General features: G+C 36.7%; 1 protein-coding gene across 2 annotated transcripts in view; it reads left to right on the top strand.

The window, feature by feature from the left end:
* Positions 1-880: 880 nt before the first annotated feature.
* The window catches only part of LOC131064976 (thioredoxin-like fold domain-containing protein MRL7L, chloroplastic), a 35672-nt gene continuing 14530 nt past the window's right edge, over positions 881-22022 (top strand). The window contains exons 1-3 of one of the 2 annotated variants that reach the window (XM_057999314.2): positions 881-1249; positions 1431-1786; positions 3658-3739. In XM_057999314.2, the coding sequence (XP_057855297.2) occupies positions 1058-1249; positions 1431-1786; positions 3658-3739 (630 nt within the window). In that variant the 5' untranslated portion in view covers positions 881-1057. The remainder of the gene's footprint in view (positions 1250-1430; positions 1787-3657; positions 3740-22022) is intronic. The other variant, XM_057999315.2, reaches the window with a different exon arrangement.

Below are 22022 nucleotides of genomic sequence, written 5' to 3'. Positions count from 1 at the left end.
AAGCGAAATAGTAGTGGGCACAAAGAATGGAAACATAGACAATGAAAACCTTGAATTTGTTAAGTGTAAGACTTACTGAGACCAACTATTTGAAAGATGAAAATGGAGGCAATGAAAAGCTGTCAAACACAAAGAATAAAAACACAGACAATGGAAACCACAGAAGTAAAGCGCATCGAATGCAAACCTGAAAAAAAATTAGCATTTTTTTAAAACACAATTTTTAGAATTCTATGACTTGCAAAAACATCAACAATGGAATCGTAAAAACATAGACAATGTAAACCCTAAATTTATTAAATGGTAGAGCAACAGAGAGATGCAAGTAAAGCGCAAACAATCAAACCCAAAAAATATATTATATCATATTTTATCACCACGATGTTTACAAAACAAACTCAAGAAAACTTGCAGAGTCGATAGATGCACAACAAAATCAAAACACAAACAAACAATGAGAACTCACATAATTTCAAAACACAAACACACATTGAGAAGTTAGAGTTACCTCGATTGTCCAGCTGAAACACGAAAGATACAATTACCTCACTTCTCCAGCAAACCCTTAAACAAAACGCAGAGAAAAAACCAAGAACCACAATGGATATGCACACAATGAAAACTTAGAGAATGCAAACAACGAAAACCCAAAATCAATTGTAAACTTTGTTTCTCTCGAAACACAAAATGAAAATGCAAAGAATGAAAACCTAAAACATAGATGAAGAACATCAAACATTACGAATAACCAAATGTTTAGCCGCATTAAATTCAAGCTCTTCAAATCACCCACAAAAGATGTGGTTAGTGGCATGTCAATTAGCCGCCACCGCACACTCCAACGCATCAATAGAAAACATGCTTCAACCTTGTCTTTTCATCCGCGAGAAAACGGAGCTTGGCCCAAAAGTTGTGGGAAAACAAAGGATGACGGGAAGGCTCACACTTTCGCAGGCAAAAGCCCAGACAACCTATCGCCTAAATAATAATTGAATTTATGAACTACACTAAATATGTAACATGAATGTAATTCTCTCTATTTGCATTTTAGTATCGGATGCCCAAAACCATGGAACTGCCATCCTTTTCCGCTGCGCGCTTTCAGATAACTCCATCCATTTTCAAACAACTAAATGGGTTTATTCATATTCGAAAGTCTTCATATTTTACTACTACTTCATTGAGCACTGCTTGGAAATCCAGAGCAGGCTCCAGTCTTCATCGAGGGCCTTGTGAACGACAATTTAAGGTACCCTCTACACTTGTTTCTTTAAATTATTTATTCATTCTCTTTTAGTTTAAATTTCCTTTTGGAGTTTTTGCAGCCTTCTTGAATTCCAGTACACATTATGTTGTAGAAGCTTGCTGTGTGGGGATTTAGTCGCAAGGTTTTTGGGTTTTGCTGTAGAGTTTGATATTGGGTTTTGCAGAAAAATGAAAGGCTCGGATGTAGTAGAGTTGAAGCCTCTCCCGTGTCCAAGGAAACTCGTGGAAATCTCAAAGGTGAGGAAACAGACAGCAGTGAGGATGAAGATGCCTCTTGGCCTGAGGATGAAGAAGAGGGTTGGGGGTTTCCCTTATCTCAATTCTTCAACGATTTCAAACTTATTAATGTGAGAAATGATGATGATGAGGATGATTTAGATTATCTGACAGAAGATGAGAATGAATTGCAAGTTGGCAGTGTTGATGTTGCAGTCAAGGATATCACTGCTAAGGACTGGGAAGATGTAGTGTTTGGTGATATAAGTCCTTTGGTTGTGCTCGTCTACCAGAGATATGACAGGTAAAATTCCATTGCGAGTAAATTGTAAGAGCATCACTTAATAAAACATGTTAACACATATTTAGAAGGAAAACCATGATTGTGCTTCTAAGAACTAACTTACTTGAATCGCAAAGAAAATTTCATATATAGCCCCACCAAAAGTTGTCTCGGAAACGGGGATTCTCTACTATTTGCAATTCAAATGAATTTGATGACGAAATGCATTTCTTTTTAATATGTACAGTATGCAATAATTTTAGACACAATTATATAAATGTTTGCCATCATAATTAAGTACATGAAATTGTAAATCAAGACAGTCAAACAAAGCTTGGAGAAATTAGAATTTATTTTAAAACTGGACTTCTGTTACACTTCGATAGTCCTAGGGACAATTTTGGCCTGAATAAGGTTTGAAGCCATATTCTCATCTCGTCAAAACACATACAAGCATAGGCTTCTGAGTCACCCCCTTTCCTTCGTCTTTTACTCTCAGATTCCTCTTAGACTACTGAATGAAAACTGCATGGGTGCAAAAAGTTTAAATAAAGCATTCCTTTTAGCAACAATTTACTTCCTATCATGACCTGTTGTAAGTTCAAACTTACATAAAGATGTATAGAAGCATTTCATTTTCTTTGTCTCTTTTTTTTTGTCTTTTAGTTCTGCTTCTAATCAGCTCTGCTTTCCTAACTCAGAATGCCCTGTGCCCAGAACGATCTTTATGTCCAATATCACCTCTTTCTTTGAAATTAACTCTTCTATCATCATGGAGACCGCAATAGTTAAACGTGTAAAAGGAAACATATTTGAGCATGCAGGAAGCAGAAGAGGGTTACACTTAGGTTGAGGGTCATTAGGATTGGGAATTACATCTTTTAAGATAATGTTCTCGAGATCTTCCATAGCCTGTCACTCTTCCTCCGTGAAGCTATCAATATGATTATTAAATTTGAAGCGCACCTCTTTATTAGCTAGAAAACCTGCCAGGACATTAGCAATCACTTTCTCTTATATTATGACAACAGAGATTAAATGTTTTATGCCTTAGTTGCCCATTTCAGACCCTTGGCAGGGCTGCAGATTCCACCATGTAGTTGTATTTGATCTACGAAGGCTAGAATCAAAGAAGTTCATAACCATTGTGCCAGGCATAACCAGCAGGGCCCTAATATATTTCTGCCGCCCCATCAAATCTCAATTTGTAGCAACCAGCACTAGAGAAACTCCATCTAGCTGGAGCCATCTTTGAGCGGTTTCTTGTGGCCCTATCAAGAGGGGGTGGTAAGAATGATTTAATGTTTAGATTCTGATTTCCTAGTCCATTGGGGTACAACACACCCAAAATTGGATGTGGTAGTTTTATCTGATTATACATTCAACATTTATACATGGCTCTTTGGGATTTGAACTTGGGTAGTTTGTTCCATTTGATTAGACACTAAATGTCATTACGCAGGATTTAAAGACTATGTTGGCTTCATAAGAAAACATGTTTTGTTGTTTCAGAAGCTAATATATGTGCTGGATTGTCTTGATATGGAAATTGACTTCTAGTATTTAAATTTGTCATTTGTGTAAGTCTTGTCTGGACAAATTTGTGCCGTGAGATTTTTCTTCTTTTTAAACCCCTGTTTGCAGTTTGTGATGACATGTTCCTATAGTAACAGATCATAGTATACTCAGGATTTATTAAATTCATTTATTCAAGAGAGGATTTGTCTGTTCCTGAAAGAATTGGAGATTGAAAAAATTAAATTGAAATTAATAAGTTGTAATACTATTGACATCTTCTTATCTTGAACCAACTTTCATTTTGAAGGAAAATGCTTAAACAATAAAGGATGATGTTGGTCTTTGTACTTAAACTATAACAATGTGGATTGTAGACCAATTGAGAACATGAAAGTGCGTAAGGAGCTAGAAAAAGCAATAAATGTCTTTTGGGACTCAGATAAAGCAGCTCCAAGGGTATGTGATTGCTTTTTGGTTTTTATTTGTTAAGTTGTACTCAGGTTGTTCTTATCAGAAACAGGAGTTCTAGTTTAAGTGAAATAATATGCAAGGTTCTTTCCATATTTATTGTTCCCTCTCTTTATATGTGTCTGACTTATTGCATCTTTGTGCCCTTTCCCTAATGCTAGAGCGATTGATTGCTTACATATGTGCAAATGATCCATTACTCTGGAAAAAAAGTACCCCAGTCTATTAAATTGAATTCACAATACAATCAGATGCCATTCATTTTAACACGTGCCCTTGATTGAATTTAGCAGGGGAAAGAAGTAAATCATATAATTGTCCACTTGCATTGGTCATATGTAAGTAGCCAAGATATAGATTGGAGAGTCTACAAGGCATTTATGATGGTGCTTTGTCAAGATTCACAGTTCATTGTATCATAGATGTTAAGCTGGGATTGACAGTCATGGCCTGGAAGTTATAGATCAAAATCCCCCAAGAAGTTTGGTTGAAATTTTTAATATCAATTTTTTTAATAGAAAATCTGTTTAATTGTCATCAGGCTAGAGTCCACTCTTACAAAAAAAAACTCATACAGAGGAGAAGTTTGGTAAATATATTTTGGAACATGGGAGAATTGACTGAGGAAGGCCTGATTGAGAGTTGAACGCATCACTATCATCAATTTATCAAGCAAAGCACACAAAAAACACAGGATGTAGAAATGATTGACTCAAAAAATAGATCAAACAATCTTCTTTTTTAATTTTTTAGAAAACTTGCATTTCAACTATTTGGCAAGAATATGCATTAAAAGTCGAGGATTAAGCAAATCGCTGTCATACTTGGTCAATCAAAGCACACAAAAAAACATAGGAAGTGTAAATGATTAACTCAAAAAATGGAAACAACAATCTTCTTTATTAATTTATAAGAAAGCTTGCACAACAATTATTCGGCAAAAAAAAAGATCTACAACTAAAAGTTCTGCTTTGTTTCAAACTCAGACTAAAACACACACTCATGCCTAACTTGACATTTGGGCCTACTTGCGATCTTTCTTGCTATTTGCACAACTCTTCTTCCATGCAAGCTTCTGTCTCCCTTTGCAATTTAACTCTTCTCAAACGTTCAAAAGCATCTTTTATGTTTAGTACTTTATTAGAGGGAAGAACAATTGATGGGAAAAACAAAGCAATTTTACTTCCAGGAGCTACAAGATTTTGATATTGAGCTTAAATCTGAGTTTTTACAACTGTATAGGGATGAACGTAGTTATGTTTTGAGTTTGAAACCTTGATCATGACCTGCCTCTGCTGCTGGGAATTGACTTGCCGAAAATTTCACTTAGAAACTCCAATTTTTAGGTGTTGGGAGAAATAAACAACCAACCATTTCTTTCAGGGTTGGGATTATTGTTGGAAATTAATGGTAGAATGGATGATGGTCTCTTTTTTGGCTTGTCTAATTCTGCATATGGAGGAATCAATGACCATAATATCTCTGATCCTCGTTTATGTCTGATAGGGAAAAAGAGGGACAATTGTCATTCTCTGCTTACCCTTATTTCTGCTCTTCCAATATTTAGCATGCAGGAGGAGGGACTACCATCCCTTCTTTGTTCTTCCTTATTCTAGCCTTTTTTGATATTTACCTCATGAATGAAGGAGAAGTATCCATTCTTTGCTCTTTCCCTCATTTAAAATGGGAGAACATAAAATATTCCGTTCCTTCTCCACCCACATTCTCTTTGGGCAAGGATGACTTCAACTTTAGTCACAACCTCTAATTTCAAGGCAGAAAGGAAAACGACAAATGCCCTTCTGTACCAAACTTTTGCATTACAATGTACAGGGGAAGGTCTGATACACTTTCCAAGGCAAAACATTTTGATTCATAATGAGCATAGATTTATTGTAGTAATTCACCAACATGAATTTTTTTCCAGTACAATTACATACTTGATTGTTCAATTTGCTGTCCCCTTTATATTTTCTTAGAAAATAGGTTCAATGTGCCAAAAGAAGAGTTGTTTTAAGTGCTGAAATGATTTGCAAATTGTTCAAATGAATGAAATAAGGAATACTAACTAAAGTAACATAAAAGATATCGAAGCACATTCATGAGAGATTGGGTCAAAGTAACCTAATTTGGAAAAATATCTGGAAGAATAAGACCTACCCTTCTCCAGCACTATTTTCTTCCAAGCTTACGTGCATATTTGCTTCTGAAGGATTAGAAGGACATTTATTGATACCATTGGAGTTCTGGATGTATATAAATTTCTTTGCAACTTGCTCTACACACAATTACTTGCACTTGACTTCCTTAACACTTGATGAAGAAACCTAACATCAAGAGGTCAATCCCTAATAGTTTTACTGTTTACAAGATCCCAAAGGGTTATATTTATATAGGAATTCAGCATAGTGTTGATTCGAAGAAGCCTAACAAGATTGGAACACAGTAGGGAGTATTCCAAACTCTTCAGATTAATTATGTCTTGAGGAATTTGTGATTTTGTCCTATTTTGGATGGTTTCTACCATGGTTGAACTCATCTAGTTGCCTTGTTCTACATAAGACAATTGTTACCTTAGTCAACGGATTAGATTGTTTTGACTGTGGTTGAACCCATCACACTAACCATTTAATGGTTGCTTTAGATCCTTGAATTTTTTATCACTTCTAAAGCTTTTCTATCTAAATTCTTCTCTTTATCAGCAAAATTTGGAGTGTAACAATACTTAGAAGTCTACGAATCTTAAAGTCACAAGGCATCATGCACAGTGACCAACTTTGTTGATCATCGAGAGGTAAGCGTATTCCTCTTAATTGATTATATGCCTCTCAAGGGCTTCTAGTTGTGATATAAGGCAGGGCTGAGGGATGGAACACCCACCACCAAGTCAAAATTAAAGCCTTTGAGAACACATAGTGTTGAGCATAGTGTTGTCATTGATGTCAAGGCATCCGAAAGAATGCAGTTATTGTCATGTCATCTAAGTTTTGAAAAGATAGAGTCAGGTATGTAGCTTTCTTCTTGTTATCATTATGCTTCGGTTTTAGTAGTTCCTGATTGTCTAGTACATGAATTGTTGTCTGGAAGTATTGGCACTAGGTTTCTAAGGTTTGTTGCTAAGCAATAGTATGTGCACTCAGTTGCACTGTTATAGTGTTTGGCTCTGCATTTTGCTGCAATAGAGAGTTAAGGCTTGCTGTTTGGAAGTAAAGCTAGGTTGAGTATGAAGTATTAGATTCCAGAGTTTCATAGATGAGCTTTAGTGGATAAAAAGATAAAAGTGACATAATGTTCACTGCGCCGGTTCACAGTTTGCACAATGTTCCGAATGATTGCACTAGAGGATTGTAATGTATGCCAGCTGGAGGAAGTGTGTGAAGATAGTTTGGGACTAGTTGAGGCTATGTTGGGTAACGCATAGTATGTCCCCACTTTTGGTGTAGCATGTTGGCTTTTAGGACCGAGCCGACTACACGTTTGATTGAGGAACTTGATTGTGGCCGACTTGTGGGTAGTATTGAATATGATCTAGGTCGACATAAAGTGGTAATTATTATTGGAATGCACATATATTGTTGATTAGATTCATTCCAAGGGTGTGTTGAAATTGTGAGTAGAACTAATAATCGTGACAAAAGTTGTGCAAATTGTCTACTCAATTTAGGTTCGATGTGTGAACTTAATTGAAGATGTCATGCTCATTGTGAGTGTTTTGAAGTTGATTAGATCAAGATGTTGAGGGTTCAGCCTTGACTCCACATAACACATCTTACATCTTTTGTATATCTTGATGTATTTGAGATTGGTGTCTCCTATAGATTAGTGCCCTCAAATGTGTTTGGGGATTGGTGTCTCCACATGAGGGTGAAATTCTTGTAGGTTGGTGCCTATTGAATATTGTAAGTTCTTTAACGTCTTTTGTGAGGCTGGATTTGGACAGTAGATCCAAGCAACTATTCTCACCGTGGTTTTTCCCTTCTAGGTTTCCACATAAATCTAGTGTTTTTATGTGTTGATGTGTGCTAAATTCTTGTCTAGCAATTATTAAATGTTTGGAGAAGTTATTAATGGTAATTAGTGTTGAATTAAGTTGGAATTTGCATATACTGATTCACTCCCCTCCCCCTCAGTATATCTATGTGTCTAACGATTGGTATCAAAGCTAAGTTCCTTGGAAGAAGCTTAACAACTTGAGGTAGATCTAGGATGGCACACTCAGTTGCTCACGAAGGTCTTTCTTCAAACAAGGCATCGCTTTTTGATGGATCTAATTATGTGCTTTGGAGAGTAAGGATGGAAGCCTATTTAATGTCTTTAGGGTTTGATGTTTGCCAATTTGTTGTGATGGCTATGAGATTATAGAAAATCCTCCAGAGATTAGGCAGGGAGGAGAGCATGTGAGACAAATGCAAAAGGTAGGAATGCTATTTTACATGGTTTATCTAACTTTGAGTTTGTGAGAAGATACCGCACTGTAGGATTGCAAAAGAAGTTTGGGACAAGATTTACAATATTTATGAAGGTGATGATAAAGTCAAGGAGGCAAAACTTTAGACCTATCGAGGCCTATTCAAATGTCTAACTTTGAATATGAAAGAGGAAGAAAATATCGCTGCATACCTACTTCGGGTTGATGAAGTTGTTAATACCATCAGAGGACTAGGTGAAGAAGTGAAAGAATCAATGATTGTCAAAAAGGTACTTAGATCCCTACCCTCTAAGTTTGATTCAAAAGTCTTTGCAATAGAAGAAGCCAAAGACCTGAACAGTTTGACTATGGATTAGTTACATGGGACACTAATTGCTTATGAGATGAGAATTATAAATGACAAATCTTCAAGAAAGGAAGCAACCTTCAAGGCATCTGTGGAGAATGTGAATTCAGGTTGTAGTGAAAATTCAGATCCGGAACAAGCAAATTTTGTGACTAAATTAAAAAGAGGTTCCAACAAGCATAAAGGTAAGTTACCATTCTGTTGTGAGCAAATCACACATCGCCCCATTTTAATGGGGACCCCTCTTTTCGTAGCATAGTAGTCGTAAATAGGTGTCTTAGTTTGGTATATTTTAAAGTGTCTCTCTTAAAATCGAAAAATAAAAAAAATAAAAAATAAAAAATTTCAAAAAACCCCAAAATTACAAAAAAATAAAAAAAATAAAAAAATACAAAAAATTCAAAAATTCAAAAAATAAAAAAAATAAAAAATTTCAAAAAATGAAAGAAATTGGAAAATATAAAAAAAAAAAAGAAAAATCAAGAAAATTTGGCTAAGGCATGAAAAATAAGTAGTGTCCCTCAGTAGCATTCAGTAGCACTGCTGCTTATAAGCAATGCCTTTCAGTTGCACTGCTGCTTTTAAGCAGTACCTCTTCATGTCACTGCTGCTTTTAAGTGGTGCTTCTTGGTGTCGCTACTGCTTTTAAGCAGTGCCTATTAATATCGTTATTGCTTTTAAGCACTACTTTTCGAGAGCACTGCACGCTTCGTGCATTGCTCATCGCTGCTTTTAGCGATGCAAGTCACTTAAAACGATTTTTAGTATTCAATTAAAATCAAGTTCGAGTTCAACAATGAAGGATGGCAAATGGAAGGATGCACAACACTAATGATTGATCGAACAATAAAATTTGCCAATTTCCACAATGCAACTTAGAGTGCATTCAATGATTATTTTACAAAATTCTATGAAAAATGGAACGCAAAATCAAATTGATTTTATAAGTTCAATGCTAAATTGCAAAATCAATTGGATGACTAAGGTCAAAATTGATGCAATTCCTTCGTAAATCAACGCAAGTGGCTACAACTTTAATCAAGGAATATTAAATGAGGGGACGTTACTAAGATAGGCATTCATCGATTGATTTTGTAGAATCACAATTATGAAACCAAGCATTGAATGAATGTAATGAGAGAAGTGATGATACAATTGCCATTGGATCGCATTTAATGAGCAATACTCATCTCTTGTTAATTAATTGCAAAAGGATGAGTTTTCCATATTGGTTTCCCCCATTTAATGAAAATCGTTAGGTGATCGTATGACTTTAAAATAATGCAAGTAGATTGATTGCGATTAAGACAAATTGGCGATCACATTCAATTGCTTGACCACAAAGTTCAAGGCCCTCCCAAATTACATCAGGGGCGATGGTTTAATCAATGTTAATGGATGGTCTCAATGTATTAATAAAGGTGGCGGTTGGATGCATTTACATCGACGCAAGATAACACGATCTTTACAAGGGAGCCACTCACATACAATAAGGGAAGGTATCGCATTACATATGATATGCCAAAAAGGAAATCGTAGTAATCATTTAATGTATATTGCGAGGCATTTGTCAAAGGCACCCAAATATCATTAATGAAGGTGGTGATACAACCCTTTGTTTGAAGATATAGCTTCGATAGAGATTATTGGCTCCTTATTTATCTTGTCTAGCATCGACTCCTTAGCTTTCGTTCCTTCTTTGCCTTGCTTACTGTCGGTGAAGGTGATGTGGTTGTCTGTGGAGATGATGAGTCTGTCGGTGAAGGTGAAGAGGATGTCCATGCAGAAGTAACTGTCCATGCCTCTACGTCTTCCTTCGTGTGGCTCTTCTTTGATACTCCGATAGGTTATATTTGTCATTCTTCCTTGTCACGTCTTCTTCTTTGGCAACTTTCTTTATCGACTTATTCTTCCTTATGATCGTGTCCGTCAGATTAGAAATAGTGTGTATTTCTGTCTGCATACTGAGTTTCAAATATAGGAAGTTTTTGGTTTGTATTCAAGTTGTATTAGCTGAGTTCATTTTTTGGTTGATTCATAGAGAATTGATCTCACATTATTATGTTTAATAGTATTTTGAGACTATCATCAATTGTATTCTTTTCTGAGATATAATAAAGTTAATTTTGAGTGGGCTAGGTTTTTCACCCTCAGGTGGAGGGTTTTCCCAGGATAAGAGGGCTTGTTCATTTGTGTTTCTTTCTCTATTTTCTGTTCTCAGATTTTCTATATTCTGGTTCAATTTTTAACATGGTATCAGAGCGGGTCTAGAAGATCGATCCAGAACCATAATTTTAAGTTCTTTATTTCTTTCAGTTGTTTGCCTAAGTCATTCATTATGGTGAATGGATTGAAAGTAGAAGATAGACTAGATGGTTCGTTAGATTTCTCTTCTTGGAAATTTAGAATTCTGATCACTCTAGAAGAGAATGATCTCCTTGACTATGTCTCGAAAGATGTAGAAGAGCCTTCTACTGATGCAGAGAAAGTTCAATGGAGAAAGAACAAGACCATGGCTAAGAAAATTTTGATTGATTCTGTTAAGGATCATCTGGTGCCTATCATCTCTAAGTTGGATTCAGCTAAGGAAATGTTTCAGACTCCAAAGGTGTTAATTTTAAGACCACTCAGATAACAGTAAGCAGAAAATAACAAAGAAAAACACACATAACACAGCAGTACCCTGGGAAAATCTCCCTCTTGGAGGTGAAAAACCCAGCAACAAGTCTCAGATGTTTATTAGGCAATAATCAGAAGTGATTTTACAATATGCTTTAGTACTTGAAGCTGTCAGCACATAATGGACAATAATAGCTTCAACCTAGGGAGTGAACTTATCTACAATTCGGATGTTGCTGTCCCAAAGATGAAGTTTGCTGCCCTTTAAATGGAATTCACTGACCTCCCAAGGTGATAGTGTTGATTCATTTTGTCCTTGATGACAAATCAGTAAAGCCATGTGTATTTAAATTCATAAGGTTGTCGTGGTAAATTTGACTTCAGGTTGACACTTAACTATTGACTTTGGTAATATGTACTCAATACCTAACTCACGAGAGTTAGTGATGGACGTAAGAAAAAAATAAATTATGACAAAGGATGTTGTTTGATTTGTTTGTTTATTTCACATTTTTGTGAAACCCTTTCACGGGCAACTCAGCGAGGACTCAGAGGGCAAAGATTTGTTACGGCAGTTTAAGCTTTGATAAGGTGCTTAACCGCGACAGTTTTCGGTAACTACTGGTAAATCTTTGTGATTTGTCATTGCAAATAGGTATGTTTCTAAACAGCCACTTTAATGCTCAAAATTCAAGTTTATGATCTTTGAATCTTCAGAGGTGTTTGCAATTTTATGATTTGCTTAAAGTTTTTTTTTGGTTAAGACTTCTGTTAAAATCAGAAGTTAACAATAAACCTAATATGGGTACTTTCAGTTTATGATTTGTTTATGACAGTTGACAGTTTTGAATATCTCCTTGACTATTAAGGAGGAAAGTTTATCTACGGGAAGAAACAGATTTTTCATGGCAGTTTGTTGAAGATAAACAAAGTTGTAAAATGAAATTTGTTTTAAACCCTTTCGGGTATACTAGGAAGTTATTGAAAACAGTTTTTGGTTGTGACTGCATATACATCTATAGATGCATAATGTGTATAAATGGATATGAAATGGCATTGTGAGATGGGATTTTTGGAAGAAAAGATTGTGTTGTGAAATAAAATTGAATATCTTATAGACTGTAATAAAAATCCGTGATTGTATAGTCTGCAAGATTGCAAATATACTAAGTTACCGGTTCCGGTTTGGATTCAGGTTTGGATTCGCGGATTCGGCAAAAAAAAATAAAATTTGGGTATGGGTACGGGTTCGTCCGTACATATATATATATTTTTAAATTTTTTTTAATATATATATATATATATATATATATATATATATATATATATATATATATATATATATATATATATATATATATATATGTTCAAACTTCAAACATCAAAATTATATATGTTCACAGTTCAAACATACAAATATGAAACATACAATGTAACTTTCCCATACAATGACACATAAATGATAACAGATAAATCATAAATCATAAATCCATAATTGCCAATGCCAATAAATATTCTGATATTGATATCTTCTCTTCTTATTCTTTTCAGCTCAGTTACCGGTTCTTGCCTAACCCGTGGGCCTTGTTTTTGGGAACCCACGGGCTTGGGTTCACCCGGGTCCTCCTGGGTTCGCCCTGGGTCCCACCCGGGTCTTGCCCAGGCGGCTGGGTTCCCCGTGGGTCCTGTCATGCAGGACCCACAGGGAACCCAGCCGCCTGGGCAGGACCCGGGTGGGACCCAGGGCGAACCAGGCTGGGACCAGGATCGGGCAGGGACCAGGACCAAGACCCAGCTAGTTTAGGCAAGAACCGGTAACTGAGCAAATATACTATCATAGATCCTGTTGATTTTCATTGGAAGGTTAGGAGTTGGACTCCTTGCAGCAGGGCTGCTAAACTGGATGTAATCTTGGATTTTTGGATTGGTTAATACAATAACGGAGTGGTTTTCTCCTTGTGACAAGATCTGGTTGGATCTTGAGGGTTTCCACTCAGCACAAAATTGTGTCGAGTTTATTACTTTTGTGGTAATGCTTTGATATTTATCTCAGTCCTATTTCTGTTTCAGTTTTCTTATCTTGGCAAATCACTCTCAAACATATTGCTACATTTGTACAATTCTGCTCTTTGTTTCTTTTTTTGTAAAGCTTACTCCAATCTTAAAAAGCATATTTATTTGGTGTATTTCAAAGTTCAAAGTACTCTGATTCACCCCCTCCCCCTCTCAGAGTACATCTGCTTTCAACAGATAGCAGTGCTTCAGATAAGGTTCGCTGAGCTTCCAATAATAATCGTTGTCTTCTAATAGTGTTCGCTGTCCCCTGATTGTGTTTGCTGTGCACTCAATGACGATCGTTGCCTTCAGATGATGTTTGCTGATCTCTGATCATAATATGCTGATCGCTGAAGTAATTCACTTATGATAGATAGGAATGTATTTTCCAAAATGTATATCTGATGTTTGTAAATGACTTTGTATATATAAGTGACCAACTAACCTAGAAGCCTTAGGTTGGCCTTGCTAAATGATTTTATAATAATCTAAGGTTGGCGCCCAATAAAGGGTCAGACCAATAATCATTTACAAGTTACATTTATATATAGGTCTTGTCCTATCCACAAGTTACATTATACATAGGTCTTGTCCTATCCATAGCAAGATATAATTACAAGTTACATGTATTTGATCCCAGCCCTAAGTTACATCATTTGCCTTCACGTTACATGTGTTTGGGCCCAACCCCAAGTGGTTCGGATTGCATGAGAGATAATACATAGGAATTTTAATTGTCATTGACAACATTAAAATTCAATAGTTAGGTATCCGAGCTAGCTACAATTTTCAACAAAAGGATCTTTATGAATTCAACAATACCGGCAGAGCTTTAGCCCTTAGGCGTCAACTGCTGCATGTGAAAATGTCTAGAGGAGAATCTGTGACTTCTTATTTCATGAAGATTTCTGAGTTAAAAGATCAGCTCAGTGCAATTGGAGATACTTTTGCTGATAAAGACTTGGTTATGTTAGCTATGAATGGACTTCCCATCTCCTGGGAATCCTTCATTCAAGGCATTAGTGGAAGAGATGATCTTCCTAAATTTGATAGGTTGAGGGTAGATTGCATTCAGGAAGAATGTAGACAAGAAGCAAGAGGTTATGGTTGCAAATCTCATCATGAAGATGATCATGTGCTTGCTGCCTGTGCATCTAAGGGGAAAGGAAAGAAAGGTAACTTCAGAAGATTTAGAGACAAGAATGATGAGTCAACCCTTGCTGCCAAGAAAAAGTGGAAGGACCTTTCTAGAATTCAGTGTTTTAGGTGTGACAAATTTGGTCACTTTGCCCGTGATTGTGTTTCAAAATCTAAGACTCAAGCAGCTGCTGCAAATGTTGAGAATCCTTCTCCTCAAAGAGAGTCAAGTGAAAATTTTGAAGGATTCTTATTTATTTCTGCACTTTCTAGTAATGTTCCTACTAATTGTGATACATGGTTGATAGATAGTGGAGCATCTCGTCATATCACTGGTTTTCGTGAGCACCTTTCAAACTTGAAAGAAAAAGACTCTCATCTTCAAGTTATCATTGGTAATGATGCTTGCTATTCTGTGAAGGGTGCTGGTTATACTTCTTTTCAGTTGGACTCTGGTATTCCTCTTCATTTAAGTGATGTCCTATTTGTTCCTGGTATTAAGAGGAATCTGATTTCTATTTTTGCATTAGAAGACAAAGGTTATCATGTTGCTTTTGCTGATGGAAAAGTACTTGCATGGAAGAAGAACTCTAGTATTCAATCAACTCATGTTATTGGCGTTCGTCATGATAGTCTTTACAAGCTTTCAGCTCATCCTATTCAAGTCTTAGCTCATGATTCTTCAAGTTCAAGTAAGCTGTGGCATAAAAGATTTGGTCATTTAAATTTCAAAACTTTGTTTTCAATGGAGAAGGTTGTCATTGGTCTTCCTAAGCTGAATCAAAACCTTGAAGGTGTTTGCAAGGGGTGTGCTCTAGGTAAGAACATTAAGAGCACTTTTCATAGTAGTGAAAGTAGGGCAAAGAATGCTCGAGAATTAATTCATTCTGATTTATGTGGACCTATGTCAATTGCTTCTCTTAGTGGCTTTTGGTATTGTCACCTTTATTGATCATTTTTCTCGTAAGTGTTGGATTTACCTTCTTAAGTCTAAAGAGTTTGATGAAGTGCAGTCCAGATTTAAAGAGTTCAAAGCTCTAATTGAAAATCTATCTAGCAAGAAAATAAAAATTCTTAGATCTGATAATGGAGGAGAATATGTTTCTCGTGTTTTTCATAACTTTTGTGTTGAAGCTGGGATTAAGAGGGAGTTTTGTGTCCCTTATAATCCTCAACAAAACGGTGTGGCTGAAAGGAAGAATAGGACAATTGTTGAAGCAGTAAAGGCTATGATTCATGACCAAAGTCTTCAAACATTTCTTTGGGCCGAGGCTTGCAGGACAACAATTCACATACAGAATCGTAGTCCTCATCAGATTCTAAACAACTTGACTCCAAAAGAAGCCTTTACAGGTGTCAAACTAGATGTAAGTTATTTCAGAATTTTTGGATGCCCTGTTTATATTCATGTTCCTAAAGAGAAAAGATCTAAATTGGAACCTTCAGGCAAGAAAGGCATTTTTGTTGGTTATAGTGATTCTTCAAAAGCATATAGAATCTACATTCCTGGACAAAAACAAATTGAGATCAGCAAGGATGTTTCTTTTGATGAAGATGTAGCTTGCACGAAATTCAAAGAATCTAGCATAGAAGCTGATAAAGAAGATTTTGAGCACCCTCAAGATTTAGATACAGCTGATCCGAATCCATCTTTAGACTTTCAGAGGGAGTTTATAGATTTAGAAGATCCTGTTGATTCAGCTGATCCAATTGATCCAGTTGACTCTATAATTACATTAGTAGGTCCCAGTATTAGTTCAGCTAACAAGAAAAGAACCGTTGTGGGCTGGACATACTATGGAAGATGCTGAAAAATATGCAGCCCCTCGTGGTACTTTCAGAGAAAGCAAAAGAGCTCACAAGTTTGCTGGTTATGTATCTTTGATGAGTCATATCTTAGCATCCGAGCCTTCAGATGTTGAAGAGGCTTTAAATCAGCAAGTGTGGAAGGATGCCATGATAGAGGAATATCAATCTATTATGAAAAATGATGTATGGGACATTGTTCCAAGGCCTAAAAACAAATCAATGGTTTCTTCTAAGTGGCTGTTCAAAATCAAACATGCAGCTGATGGGAGTATAGAAAAGTACAAGGCCAGATTTGTAGCCGGAGGTTTTTCCCAAAAGGAAGGAATAGATTTCGAAGAAACCTTTGCACCTGTAGCACGTTACACTTCTATCGGGACTATCATAGCCGTTGCAGCTGTTAAGGGTTGGAAACTTCATCAAATGGATGTGACAACAACCTTCTTGAATGGTAAAATTGAAGAGGAGGTTTACATTGAGCAGCCAAAGGGCTTTATTATTCACAATAGAAACTCTCATGTATGCAGGCTGAAAAAGTCCTTATATGGTCTTAAACAAGCTCCTCGTGCTTGGTATGAAAGGATAGACCACTATCTTTTGAGCTTGGGTTTTCTAAAGAATGATGCTGATCCAAACTTATACTTCAAGGTATGTGATGATAAGGAGCTGATTTTAGTACTATATGTTGATGACTTATTCCTAATGATGATCTCATTGACAAATGTAAGAAGGATTTAGCTTTAGAATTTGAAATGAAGGATCTTGGTTTGTTACATTATTTCCTTGGACTTGAGGTATGGCAAAGACCAAATGAAATCATATTGAGTCAAGGTAAATATGCAGTTGATATTTTGAAAAGATTTGACATGTTAGAGTGTAAGTCTATGGTGACTCCTATGGAAGTAAATCTAAAGAAATTTCATGAGGATGCAACTACTTCTGATTTAGTTGAGCCTACTATGTATAGACAATTAATTGGCTCCATAATGTACTTGGTTAACACAAGGCCTGATATATGCTATGCAATTAATACCTTGAGTCAGTTCATGTGTGAACCAAGACACATTCACCTTGTGGCAGCCAAACATATATTGAGACATGTACATGGTACAATTGGATTTGGCTTAAAATTTTCTTCGTGTGTAGAGCTGAACTTGCAGGGGTTTTCTAATTCAGACTGGACAGGCTGTGTGCATGACAGAAAAAGCACTTTAGGTTGCTGTTTTAGTCTAGGTTCAGCTATGATTTCCTGGTGCAGCAGGAAACAATCTTGTGTTGCACAAAGTACAACTGAAGTAGAATATGTTGCAGTGTGTGTGGTTGCAAGAGAAGTTGTGTGGCTTCGGAAATTACTTGCAAGCTTGTTTGGACAGCCTTTGGAACCTATTGTGATTATGTGTGATCTAATCAAAGCAGTGTGAAACTTTCAGTTAATCCAGTATTTCATGATAGAAGCAAACATGTGGAAATTAAATATCATTACTTGAGAGACATGGTTCGGCGAAAAGCAGTTGAACTCAAGTACATTTCTATAGAGGAGCAGACTGCAGACATTCTCACCAAGCCACTTCCGAGAAAAGCTTGGTATGATGGAGAATGATGCACTTGCTGAGAGAGAGTCTCAGTTTCAGTGATACATTGCTTGTGTTTAATGAGTTCTTCTTTGTGAGAGAAGTTCGAGGTGAAATCCCTTGGTTAATGAGTTCTTCTCTGCGAGAGAAGTTCGAGGTGAAATCCCTTGATTAACGAGTTCTTCTCTGTGAGAGAAGTTCGAGGTGAAATCCCTTGTTCCACCCTCTGGGAGTAGCTATGGTGGAAGTCATGTGTATGACTTTATGTTTTTAATTTTTTGGTTTTACTCATCCTCTAGGAGTAGCTATGATGAATATTGTTATACTAAGATAACAACCTTATTGAATAAAAATTGAGATGTGTTTTTGTTGACATTTTTCTGAGTTGCAGGTATGTGTACTTGTTATATGTTGATATAATGAAGATCTCTCTCTTGCTAAGAGGGACTGTTGAAGATATAGCTTTGATCTCTATCGGCTCCTTATTTATCTTGTCTAGCATCAGCTCCTTAGCTTCCGTTCCTTCTTTGCCTTCCTTATTGTCGGTGAAGGTGATGTGGCTGTCGGTGGAGATGATGAGGTTGTTGGTGAGGATGAAGAGGCTGTCCATGCAGAAGTAACTGTCCATGCCTCTACCTCTTCCTTCGTGTGACTCTTCTTTGATACTCCGATATGTTATATTTGTATTCTTCTTTGTCACGTCTTCTTCTCTGAGAGCTTTCTTGATCGGCTTCTTCTTCCTTATGATCGTGTCTGTCAGATCAGAAATAGTGTGTATTTCTTTCTGCATACTGAGTTTCAGATATAGGAAGTTTTTGGTTTGTATTCAAGTTGTATCAGCTGAGTTCATTTTTTGGTTGATTCATAGAGAATCGAACTCACATTATTATGATTGATAGTATTCTGAGACTATCATCAATTGTATTCTTTTCTGAGATATAATAAAGTTAATTTTGAGTGGGCTGGGTTTTTCACTCTCAGGTGGAGGGTTTTCCCAGGATAAGAGGGCTTGTTCATTTGCGTTTCTTTCTCTATTTTCTGTTCTCAGATTTTCTATATTCTGGTTCAAGTTTGAACACCCTTCACATTCACCAACCTGATAAAGCTGCCAGATGAACGAGTTTGAGGCTACAAAACTAAGGCGGTTCTCATTTTAAAAGACCATGGTGATCGATTATAAAGAAGGTGGCGCCATGCATCTACTTAACATATGCGATATGGATAACGACTTATAAGGACAGTGACATATTTAATGGAGGTTGTCGAATTGTTTGGTATCCCAATTCAGGTTCATTTAATGCAAACCACTCAAGTTTTGTGATGAGTTATCGACTCTAAGTGATTATAAGTGCCAAATTGATCACTTTGTTTGATCAATTGCAATTTGATTTACCTCTATCTGCTAATAATCAAATTTTAACAGAGTTGGAGACACCAGCAATTCTATTTGTGGACAGCGATTTCACTGGTTTTATTGGCAAATTCATCAGCAATTACACCAAAGACAGTCTGCGACTCATTTTACATGTAGCGATTTCATTTCAGCAACAGCAATTAACGGCTTTTGATTTCCAGATTGAATAGCAAACTATACATGGTTAGAGAGCCACGACTTTAATGCAGCAACTATAGTCTTTATGGGCAGCAAATTCACTTTGAGAGGATGGCGATTTGAACTTGGAAAGAGAATTCATCCCGGCGCATCAACAATTGGTGACTTGTGAATAAGTTTAAAGACAGCTGGCTGTGCTCTTCATCCAATGGCAGCGACGTCTATCTTTTGAGCCTGGCGAATTCGTCCTTGTGATTAGCGACTAGGGCTCAATTCCGAATTGAATGAACCACAGCGAATATACCTTGGGCATGTCGATTTTGATCCAGACAGCGAGTTATGTGAAATGAATTACTTATTCAAAATGGAGCAGTTGTGAGATCAACATCCAGCGAACTCAGCTTTGACTGATAGATTAAGGTGGCAGGATTGTTGCAAATTGTAATCACTGATACCATTCATCATAATTCTGAGTTTTGATTTGAGATTTATATCATTTATTTAATCGGGGTGACCTTATTTGAACCGAGTTTGTGCATTAAAAGTTGGTAAAGTGTTAAACTATCATCTCACTCTTCAATTTGATTCTCACTGTCAGCAAGTCAGACTGATTCTTTTTATTATTTTGACAGTAATTTTCCAAATTCCATTCACCTCACAAAGCGGCAAGTTGAAAAGATTTTCGAGGTTTGAAGACAATCAGTCATCACTTGAAAAATTTGTTTCAGATCTGAGACGAATCAGACCTCCTATTAGTACGGATTTGATTTATTTTGGGGTCTTTATCTTAATTTGTCACAATAACTGAAGTTTAATTCAATCAAAGACGAGATTATTCTTATGAATTTGATTTAAGTTAATTTTTTATTTGTAATAACAACAGACTAACTTAATCGACCCTTGCAGCCTGCAGGTACTATGGTAACATCTAGGCAAACGCTTATTAAGGAGGATTCAAAGAACCCCATCTTTGAGACGAAGATCACATCACCGTGGAACAATGTTGGAGATCTCAACATCGGACAGATCGATATGCTGAAGTTTCAAGGACCACTCTACACCACCGCACCGACAAGACACTCTCAAATGACAATTGATAGTGGTATCATTAAAGCAGCCGGCTTTCCCCTAGCAGTGCAATGCAATGCAATGAGCTCATCATTGAGTGTGCTAGGCACTATGATTCTGATAGGAGGATAATCACTGCACCTGATGGAAGAGTAATAGCTTATCTTTCTGAAGATGCAATTGCAGAAGCTTTCAGAATACCTCAGTTCAGGAGCATGCTGTACAAAAGCATTGATGGCGCAAAAGAAATCTATGAGGATGATCCCGATAGATGCCAAGGAAAATCAGAAGTACTGGCTATCAAAGACTTGACAAAAATCCAGACTTCCAGACAATCTTCATTGCATTGATTTCAAGGAGTATGGTGATTTGATGACACTCCTTAGCCGAGTCTTTGGGATCCTACAAGCATTTCAGTTTGATAGTTGGATGTTCTACTTCATGGAGATGGTATCAACAAGAAAAGAAAGAATTCATTGGGCTAGGATCATCAGCGACAACATTGATTTGCAATTAAGGAGAATTGAGCGAACAAAAACCTTTTACATGAGCTCACATATCATGTATTCACTTGCTTGGGCTTATGAGCATGTGGGATTGTCATATAGAGGGCCAGTTGGTTCTAAGTCTGGACAAATGAGAGCTTGTGATTCTTACACACAGCTGCACTATTTCAACCAAAGGCACTACAAGAGAGTGAATGATGCTTTTTACAATGCATATCACAAGGTTACTACAAGGAGGTGTTCATTAGAGATTGACTCTCGATGCACAAAAGTTGATAGAGAGATTAGGTGCATGGTTCATTCAATTTCCTAAATTCACTTATATAAGAGTTCAAGGGAGTTCATGTACACCTCTCATGCTACCCAGATATCCTACTAACAAGTTGGTGTTACTTGAATTGGTGAGGCAATTAATGTCATACAATAAAGTGCAGAAAAACAAAATGAAGGCAAAGATTCCTATTCCTTTAGCATTAGGAGATTCTTTAGTGTCTTTCCCATCTTTGAAGGTAGCAGAGAAGGTTGATGAAGAGTTGGCAATTTACCATCTTCAGCCCTATTTTCCAACAGATAACTTCGATCCCTATGGCAGTATTCAAAAGATTGGTGGAAGGAAGCATAGACATAGATTGTAATTAGAAGATCACTTCATGAGTGCACCGGATGACTTTGAGGTGAGAAGGAAAATGAATTCAAGGCTACCTATAGATATCATAAGAGCAACAAAAGTCTTTGATGTTGCTGATCAAGTACAGGATAGTGGCAATACCCTCTCACCAATTTATGATAAGGAGAAGGATAAAGAGATAAAAGTCAATTGGCTTGATGCAGAGGTTACAAATTTGAGCGAACTCATGAGAACTATATTGATCAATGCTAAGAAATGGGTAGATTCATAGATGTATAAGTTGCAGGATAAAGGCATTGAGAGAACATTCCGAATGATGGGAAATCCAGAGATGTTTGATGGAGAAACAGAAGATGAGAGTCAATATGCCAATGCTACTCGTTCCTCTCATTCAAGGCAATTGCAACAAAAGGAGAATAATGAAGATGAACATCCAAAGAAAAAGCTTAAGCCAAGCAAGGAATTTCGGCCTTCCTCTAGTACTTCATTCGTGCATCAGATGGAAATGAATCAAGCAGTTGAAGGAAATGCTACCGACAAAGGAAAACACCAGG

The sequence above is a fragment of the Cryptomeria japonica genome, chromosome 6 (assembly GCF_030272615.1).
Source record: "Cryptomeria japonica chromosome 6, Sugi_1.0, whole genome shotgun sequence".
NCBI lineage: Eukaryota > Viridiplantae > Streptophyta > Pinopsida > Cupressales > Cupressaceae > Cryptomeria > Cryptomeria japonica.
Note: the sequence above shows the minus strand (reverse complement) of the source record. Positions and strands in the feature narration are given on the sequence as shown.